The sequence below is a fragment of the Mauremys mutica genome, chromosome 18, assembly GCF_020497125.1.
Source record: "Mauremys mutica isolate MM-2020 ecotype Southern chromosome 18, ASM2049712v1, whole genome shotgun sequence".
Classification (NCBI taxonomy): Eukaryota; Metazoa; Chordata; order Testudines; family Geoemydidae; genus Mauremys; species Mauremys mutica.
The window spans coordinates 14,020,366-14,029,188 of NC_059089.1; the positions used below are offsets into that span (position 1 = coordinate 14,020,366).

General features: G+C 50.3%; 1 protein-coding gene across 2 annotated transcripts; it reads left to right on the forward strand.

Moving 5' to 3' along the window:
• Window positions 1-351: 351 nt before the first annotated feature.
• TLR4 (toll like receptor 4) lies at window positions 352-8,099 on the forward strand. 2 transcript variants are annotated; one of them, XM_044992958.1, is made up of 3 exons: window positions 352-468; window positions 1,737-1,903; window positions 5,643-8,099. In XM_044992958.1, the coding sequence occupies exons 1-3, from the start codon at window positions 364-366 to the stop codon at window positions 7,891-7,893; spliced, it is 2,523 nt and encodes an 840-aa protein (XP_044848893.1). In that variant the 5' UTR covers window positions 352-363; the 3' UTR covers window positions 7,894-8,099. The 2 variants fall into 2 exon arrangements, with proteins under 2 accessions (XP_044848893.1, XP_044848894.1); XM_044992959.1 differs by lacking the exon at window positions 352-468 and adding an exon at window positions 1,007-1,083.
• Window positions 8,100-8,823: the final 724 nt, after the last annotated feature.

Sequence of the window (8,823 nt, forward strand, 5' to 3'; positions counted from 1 at the left end):
AGAGGTTGTGAGGGACAACCCAGTGCCAGCACTGGATGCACCTAGAGTTCCAAAGGGGTGGGTTCCCTTTTACTCTGTGTTAAGCTGAGGCATCAAATGATTGCTCTGATGGGACCCAGGCACCTCTGGGCTTCTTGCCCATGAGGTCATGCGTTCCTGTAACTTCCTCTTCTTTAAAAGCAACGGAACGGAAGAGAGTTGTTCTCAGAGCACGTCTCGGAGCTGACTTGTTTTCAGTTTCACTTCCCCCTCCTTCCTTTGCTGCTGGGAACAGGTTCTGGGCACTGATGGTGGGGTGAGAGTCCTGCTAGAGTCTTTCATTGTCACTTATGGTTCTTTCCACCGGATGGTCACCTCCTGAAGATGTTCGGGAGAGAAGCTCTCTCCATTCCAACCTGTTTTGTGCAGTCTCTGGCCACGCTTTTCCTGTCGCAGCTAATGGCAAGCAGCCTCAACCCCTGTGTGGAGGTACGTGATCTCTAAATAACCAAATCTTTTTTTTTCTCAAGAGCAGCTTTCCCCAGCCTGTTCAAATTTGTGTCTCTGATGTGCTGGGTTCTCATCTTCCTGTGGGGTGTATTGTCTTTTGCCAGCGGTATTCTGCAGCTTTGCAGAAAGCTTACGCCACCATGGAAATCCTGGTCTAAACCAACTCCCAGCACCAGAAAAAGTAGCTTTGACCTATTATAGCTTTGTTTCCATGTGCTTGGTATTGCTAAGGGGCAGTTATTAACCCCAGGAGAAGCCAATGGATCCCATTCTCCTACAGCAATAGACTCAGGCCATGCCTACGCTATAAAATTAAGTCAACCTAACTTATGTCAGCATACAGCTACCACAGTAATTACATTGCTCGTGCGTGTTTGCCCTTTGTTCCCTGTGTCAGCGGTGCGAGTCCTCTCCAGGAGCACTTGAATCGATTGTACAGTCAGCGTGGGGCATTGTGGGATGACTGCTGAAAGCCAGTAACAGTCGACATAAGCAACACGGTGTCTACACTGACGCTGTGTCGACCCAACTACATCAACCTTGATTCTATGCTGCTCACAGACGTGGAGTTATAAAGTCGGCGTAGCAGTGCAGGTGTGTTGGCGGGAGTGAAATTGAAGGGTGAACACTTCCATAGTTAGGTTGATGTAAGCTGTCTTGGGTCAACCTAACTCTGTAGTGTAGACCAGACCTCAGACCCTGTAGTTTTACTACTGCAAGCTGTGATATTTTAGGTTATTACTGTAATATGTTGCAGAATTGTTTTTGCAGCCACTGGTCAGCAACTTGTTGCTGAGTTGGTTGTTTCCATATGTCACCTTTATAAATAAATGAGCTCTATAAGAAATACATTAAATGTTCTTTAAGAATTAAGTTTAATGCTGATTTTGGATTATTACTGTCTGAGAGTATATCTGTTCCCTGGTGTATTACCAGTGCCACAAAGAATCTGGTCTTTAAAAGCTTAGGTCCAGATTAGCCTCTGACATAAATAGGCACAATCCCAGAGGATTTGCACCCGATTACACTTGCAATTATATATTTGGGAAGCAGAAATGCTATCACAAGAATAGATGCAGATGCTTGGACTGTACATGATGTTGCTTCCTGTTGCTCAGTGCGGCCCGGAGGATCTGTCTGTTACAGAGATATTTAGCCTGCAAGCTATAGTTTTCTGATGGCTTAACTTTCTGGCACTTTGTGGAATCTAGATGTTGATCTGTGGATTGGCTCTGTGAATATTGCAGGAGATCACCAACATAACTTACAGATGCATGGAGTTGAACCTCTCTGGAGTTCCAGCTGAAATCCCACCTTCCACCCAGAACTTGGATCTGAGTTTCAACCCGCTGGAGTCACTGACCTCAAATTATTTCTCAGCAGTCCCTGCACTGAGGTTTCTGGACCTCACTAGGTATGGAACCTTTCCCATGGGTGTTGTCCTACTGGATGCAGACAGGGCTTTTGCGTCACAGTGATTGATCCTGTTTCAGACTCGCCAATGCACAGACATAGAGACAGGCACTGTTATTTTTGCTCTCGTGTCTGTGTGGCTCAAAGGGCGGTTCTGGCTAAAAAGGGGTCTAATCCTGCACCATAATTTAGGCTCATGCCCAGTGCTATCACAGTGACGCTGTTCTAAGGTGCAGCTCCTGCACTTCATTTCACTTGTGTTCATTTCTGGGGGATGCCCAGGCAGAAGCTCTGAAGAGTTGACTATGCAGAAGGTAGCAGCTTCTTACTAAAAGGATCTGCTCCCTGGGTGTATTCTGCTTTACTACTTCTGTTAGACTGTCAGAGACAACTCCGCTAAGAGACGATGGGCCGGAGTCCATTCCTTCTTGTGCATCAGCAGCAGAGCTGGCTCCTGAGTTCCAATCAGCGACCCCTTGTTTTGACAGCACAGGGGCAGTAAAGCAGTTGCACGGGTGTCGCTGAGGACATAATCTGGAGGCGATGGGGTGTCACAGGAGTAAGTGAAGCCTGTATTTGTCTTACACAGCCTGCATTCTGGGTGACAATGCACAAGATAGAGTGTGAGTTTCACGTGGCGTTTTGTGGACTGCAAGTGAAGAAATAGGCATCTTTTTAGTGGCAAATAGGGCACATTTCACCTGGAGATCACCTAGAGACAGTAAATGTGGAGCCTCAGGGACACCACTCCTACAGAGCTGAACTGCGCTTTATAGATTCAATGGGAGTGGTGAATTCTATTAATAATAATGATGACTATTATTTACATAGAGGCGTGGGTACCTGTAGCACTCTACAGACACATCAGAAGGAAAGCTCCCCACCTCACAGAGCTTGCACGGTAATTAAGACCATGTGCTTACTGGCACATCTCCTCTGATGAGGGAATTCTCTCCAGCTGCGATGGCCCATTTCAGACTCTCCACCCAGTAGAGGCTCACAGGAGATCTGAGCTGTAGTTTCAAGTGGTGCCTTTGCCCTCACATGAGGGATATCTGCTCTGGGATGAATTCCGCTCTGAGCATAAGAATAATCTGTCACTGGGTCCATAGGGGCTGGAACTAGGGGTGCTGGGGAGTGCCGCTACACCCCCTGGCTTGAAGTGGTTTCAATTACATACAGGGTTTGCCATTTGGTTCAATGGCTCTCAGCACCCCCACTACAAAAAATTGTTCCAGCGCCCCTGTGCCCGTCTCCCTCCAGCCCAATGAGCTGTTTCAGGGCCGATCTCTGCTGATAACGTACCTGGGCATTGCTACGTCTCTCAGCGGAGTGGAAAATCCACCCCTCTGCGAAACATAAATCCCAGCTGACCCCCGGGGTGGACAGTGCTAGGTCAACGGAAAAATCCTTCCATCAGCCCAGGGCTTGTCTCCTCTTGAGCTCTCCTGCGGCACAGAAGTGTCATTGCAGCGGTTCAAGTGTAGACACCGTCTGTGTCAGTGGAAGGGGTTCTCCTGTCAGCGTAATTAATCCACTTCCCCAAGAGGTGGTAGCTATGTCAACGGGAGAATTCTTCCGTCGACCCACCGCTGTCTGAGGTCAGCTGAACTGCGGCGCTCAGGGAGTGGATGTTTCACACCCGTGAGTGACGTAGCTGGGTCAATCTAATTTATAATGTAGACTTGTCCATAGCTACTGCCACCCGGTGAGGTGCATGAACTACAGCGACAGGAGAACCCCTCCCGTTGTGTAGTGAGTGTCTACATGGAGCGCGGAAGCATTGTAAGTGTAGACGGAGCCGCAGGATGAAGGTTTTGAGGTTTGGGGTAGACCCCTGTATTCCTACACGCTGATCCCTCACTAACTCTCATTGCCTGGAGGAGCAGTCATCCTCTCCTTCCTCTCCGGATGCTAGGAGCTGAAGCTGTGTTCTAAGTTGTTCTAGGGACAGTTTCCTTTAGACTAGCAATCGGAGCTCAGATTTCACCTCGGACTAAAATACGTGCACCCGACTCCTTATAAGCCTCTGTTGCTGGAACTGAAGGGCTAAAGCTCCAATTCAGCAAAAAAATGTTTAGCACATGCCTAAGTACACCCCTATCCAGCAAAGCACTTAAGCCTGTGCTTACCTTTGCTGAATAGGGATGGACTGCTCAGTCCAGACCTAAATCCCTTAGGCCAAGTGGTAGAGGTTCATGTGTATGGTGCTGAAGCTCCCACACTTAAACCCGGCTGCTGAACCAAGTGGGATTGGTTATAGAGTGTATGGGTCATATAGGAGATTTGGTGATGGAGGCAGTGTTGCCTAGTGGACGGAGCATTAGACTAGGACTCAGGAGACCAGGGTTCTATTTCCAGCTTTGCCACTGGCCTGCTGGGAGACCAAAGGCAAGTCACGTCACCACTTCGTGCCTCAGTTTCCCCATCTGTAAAATGGAGATAATGATACTGTCCTTCTTTGTAAAGTGCTTTGAGATAGATCTATGGATGTAAAACACTATAGGAGAGCATGATAGTATTATTATTATAGAATGGGTATCCAACATGGGGTTTGAACCCCACTAGACCGTAGACATTCAGGATGAGTTTCCCTAGGGGAGGTTAGCATGTTACCCATACTAGGAGTATGTGGGTTATTTTCCACATTTCATGCCTGAATCACGTAAGAGGTTTATGAGTCTGCTACTGTTGCCAGCTGTGGTGTTTTTAGTCTGTTAGTTTAAGCGATAGAGGCTCATGCTTTTAGCACTGAAGGTTCTGGGTTCAAATCCTGAAGACTGCCCCAAGCAGATTCAGTCACACACTACATTACGCACCATGATGTAGATTTAGGGTCTTCCCATGGATTGTTGCTAACTCTGCGGCACTCTGCTGAGTTTAAGGTTTCCTTTCATTCCAGAAACGAAGGCTGAGATTGTCAGAGCTGCCTGCGGAAATTGAGTCCAGTTCCCATGAAAATGAAATGGAATGAGGTACCCAGATCTCCTGGGGGCCCTGTAAAAGCTCAGCCTCTGTTTTAAGACCTTTTGGTGGTGACGAAACCCTGGAATGTCAATGGGGGCTTTTGATTAGGACTGAGAGGCGGTAAAGGAAGCCTGCACTCTGCCTCACTGCAGACAGCTCTGAAAATCCCTTGCTTTCAAATTTAATTCCAGATTTAGGCAGGGCAGAAGAGATGTGAGAGACGTCTTCTGTATGTCAGCATTCATTTCCTTTCCGCTAAGCTGATTTCTTTTTGCCTGGTTGGGCAGGTCTGCATCTCTGGCGATAATGCTGTGTTCACACATAGATCTGGTATGATAATATTGCCCCGGGTTTGATAATGTTGTGTCTGCAAAGTAGGGTGACCAGATTAGAGGAAGAAAATATCGGGACACATGAGGGGGTTGCTGGCGGAGCAAAAAAAATAAAGCGGGGTGGGGGAGTGCAGGAGGTGGAGCACAAAAAAAGAAAAAAATCGAGTAACGTGAAATATTGAGACAAATTGCGTCCCGCCCAAACATCGGTCGGGACACGGGACAAATGCCTAAATATCGGGATGGTCCCGACTTTATCGGGATGTCTGGTCACCCTACTGCAAAGCTGCCTAGCTTGGTAATGCTCCATACCCACCTGCACCTGGCATAATGACACGGCGTCTGCCCCCAGTGCAGTAATGCAGTACCCATGCGCATGTGCCTGTGGGTGACGGAAGTGATAATGCTTCGTGTATATTGTTCTCTTTTCTTGCATAACAGGTGTCACATCCAGACAATTGAAGACTATGCTTTTGAGGATCTTCATAACTTGCTCACCTTGATTCTGACTGCAAATCCCCTCTGGCACCTGGGACCAAAAGCCTTCTATAGTTTGACATCCCTGCAGAAGCTGGTAGCTGTGGAAGACAACATATCCTCACTAGCTGACCTGCCCATTGGACACTTACATACTCTGCAGGAGCTGAATGTGGCCAAGAACAATGTAGACTCTTTGAAGCTCCCCAAATATTTCTCCAACCTGACTTTTCTCCAGTTCCTGAGCCTTAAATCGAACAAGATCTCATCTATCTCCATAGGAGACCTGGATGTTTTGCAAGGAGAGAAGGGGCTCAACCTATCATTAGTGCTGTCTATCAATGATATAAAATATATTCAGCCGGGCTCCTTTGAGGGGATTCATCTTCATGAGCTGTCTCTGAGGGCTTGTTTTGAGAACACCAGTGTTATGAAGGCTTGCATCCAAGGCCTTGCTGGCTTACAGGTCAACAGACTAGTGCTTGGAGAGTTCAGAAACATTGCAAGAGTGGAGGACTTTAGTAATGGGCTCCTGGATGGACTGTGTCAGGTTCAGCTGCAGGAGTTTGTGTTCATTTGCTTCCAGAGGTTTTATAATTGCACAGACACTCTCTTCGACTGCCTGGTCAACACCTCCATTATTCGGCTGGTGGATATCTACCTCAACCAGGTGTCAGCGGTCCCGACAGCCTCCAGAATACACCAGCTGGAATGCAAGACCTGCAAGTTTAATGAGGTGCCTGCCCTGAAGCTGTCCTTCTTCAAAGAACTGAGAATGCTTCGGATCACCAAGAGCAAATACCTCACTGGCTTCCGGCAGAAATTTGTGGATCTGCCTAACCTGGAGGTCCTGGATCTGAGTGAGAACCGGCTCAGCTTCATTCAATGCTGCTCCTTTTACCTGGATGGGACTCCAAACTTGAAGCACTTGAACTTGAGCTTCAACTCCGTAATCAGCCTGTCCGGAGGCTTGCCTTTCAATGAGCTGGTATCTCTGGACTTTCAGCACTCGAAGCTGGATGGTCTTGGCACCGTCCCTGTCTTCCTCTCCCTTGGGAAACTCATCTACATTGATATTTCCTACACCAACACTCATGTCGAGTCCCAGTATGCGTTCTGTGGCTTAAAGTCCCTGCAAGTGCTCAAGATGGCCGGCAACTCCTTTAAGGACAACAACCTGGGTGACAGCTTCGTGAACCTGACCCAGCTGCTCACCCTGGATGTTTCCAGCTGTAAATTGATACAGGTGTCTCTGAGCACATTTTCTTCCCTTGGTAAATTGCAAAAGCTAAACATCAGCCACAACAAGCTGCTGACCTTTGACCACCCGGCCTACAAGCCTCTCCAGGCCCTCACTGTCCTGGACTTTAGCAGCAACCAGCTGACTGTCTTGAAAGAAAAGGCTCTGGAGAACCTGCCGAGCAACTTGGTGCACCTGGACCTCTCTTACAACCTGTGGGACTGCTCCTGCAACCACCTGAGTTTCCTGAAGTGGGCCAAGGAGCATGGGGAGCTGCTCCGGAGCACCGAGCTGATGGTCTGCAACAGCCCTGAGCACCTGAAGAAAGCAAGTATGCTGAACTTTGACCCCTCCTCCTGCCAACTCAGTGCCGTTCTGGTGTCCGTCTATGTGGGCACGGCCCTCGCTGGAGTTGTGTTCTTGATCCTCATTTACAAATACTACTTCAACCTGTACTACGGGCTGGTGCTGCTCAGCGGGTGCCGGCAGTACGCGGACAGGGACGACACCTACGACGCCTTTGTCATCCACTCCAGCAAGGACATTGAGTGGGTGAGAAAGGAACTGGTCGAGACCTTGGAGAGGGGAGTGCCCCCCTTCCACCTCTGCCTCCACTACCGGGACTTCACACCGGGGGTGCCCGTCGCCTCCAACATCATCCAAGAAGGGTTCCTGAGCAGCAGGAAAGTCATCGCCGTCATCTCCAACCACTTCCTGGAGAGCAAGTGGTGCAGCTTTGAGTTTGAGATCGCCCAGTCCTGGCAGTTCGTGGAGGGCAGAGCTGGCATCATCCTGATTGTCCTGGAGGAGGTGGATAAGGCGCTGCTGAGGCGTAAGCTGGGGCTGTCCCGCTACCTGAAGAGGAACACCTACCTCGAGTGGAAGGACAGGGAAATAAGCAGGCACCTCTTCTGGAGGCAGCTGAGAACAGCCTTGCTAGATGGCAAAACAGAACCAGGAAGGAGGGGAAACTAATGGGAAGAAACTATGATGGTGCTTCCCCGTTCCTTGCTCTCCCTGCCTGGCCCTGACTGAAAACTGGGGTTGAGGAGCTGGGTCTCCAGGAGTTGTTTCCTTTGGAGCTGGAGGAATTTAATTCTCCTGAAGTATGAGAGTGGGGAACCAGCGAAACTCTAGGCCGGGGTGGACAAATGTTTTGGCCCGAGGGCCACATCTGGGTATGGAAATTGTGTGGTGGGCCATGAATGCTCACGAAATTGGAGGTTGGGGTATGGCTGGGGGTGAGGGCTCTAGCTGGGGGATGTGGGTTCTGGGGTGGTGCCAGAAATGAGGAGTTCAGGGTGCAGGAAGGGGCTCCTGGCTAGGGTAGGGGTGCGGGTGTGAGGGTGAGCTCTGGGGTGCAGCAGGGTGGAACCGAGGGGTTCAGAGGACAGGAGGGGGATCAGGGTTGGGGAAGGGGTTGGGGCACGGGAGAGGGTTGGGGTGCAGGCTCCAGGCGGCACTTACTTCAAGCAGCTCCTGGAAGCAGCGGCATGTCCTCCCTCTGGCTCCTATGCGGAGGCGCGGCCAGGCAGCTCTGCATGCTGCCTCATCTGCAGGCGCCACTGCTGCTGCTCCCATTCGCCCCGTTTGCTGTCCAGTGGGAGCTGCGGGGGCAGCACTTGGGGCAGGGGCAGCGTGCGGAGCCCCGTGGCTGCCCCTACGCGTAGGAGACAGAGGAGGGACGTGCCGCTGCTTCTGGGAGTCTTGTGGAGCAAGCCCCTGACCCCGCTCTCCGGCAGGAGCTCGAGGGCCGGATTAAAACATCTGAAGGGCCCCTGGGCCATAATTTGCCCTCCCCTGCTCTAGGCCCTTTGTTCAGCAGCCTCCTGTAAGGGAGAGCTTGCGAACCAAGGTGTCAGGTGCAGCTGGGATGCTTCCACGTGGACAGGCTGGCCCGACGGC

Coding starts and splice junctions, on each gene's coding strand:
- TLR4 (XM_044992958.1), top strand. CDS start 364: ATGTTCGGGAGAGAAGCTCTCTCCATTCCAACCTGTTTTGTGCAGTCT. Junction 469..1,736: donor GCCTCAACCCCTGTGTGGAG/GTACGTGATCTC, acceptor TGAATATTGCAG/GAGATCACCAACATAACTTA. Junction 1,904..5,642: donor AGGTTTCTGGACCTCACTAG/GTATGGAACCTT, acceptor CTTGCATAACAG/GTGTCACATCCAGACAATTG.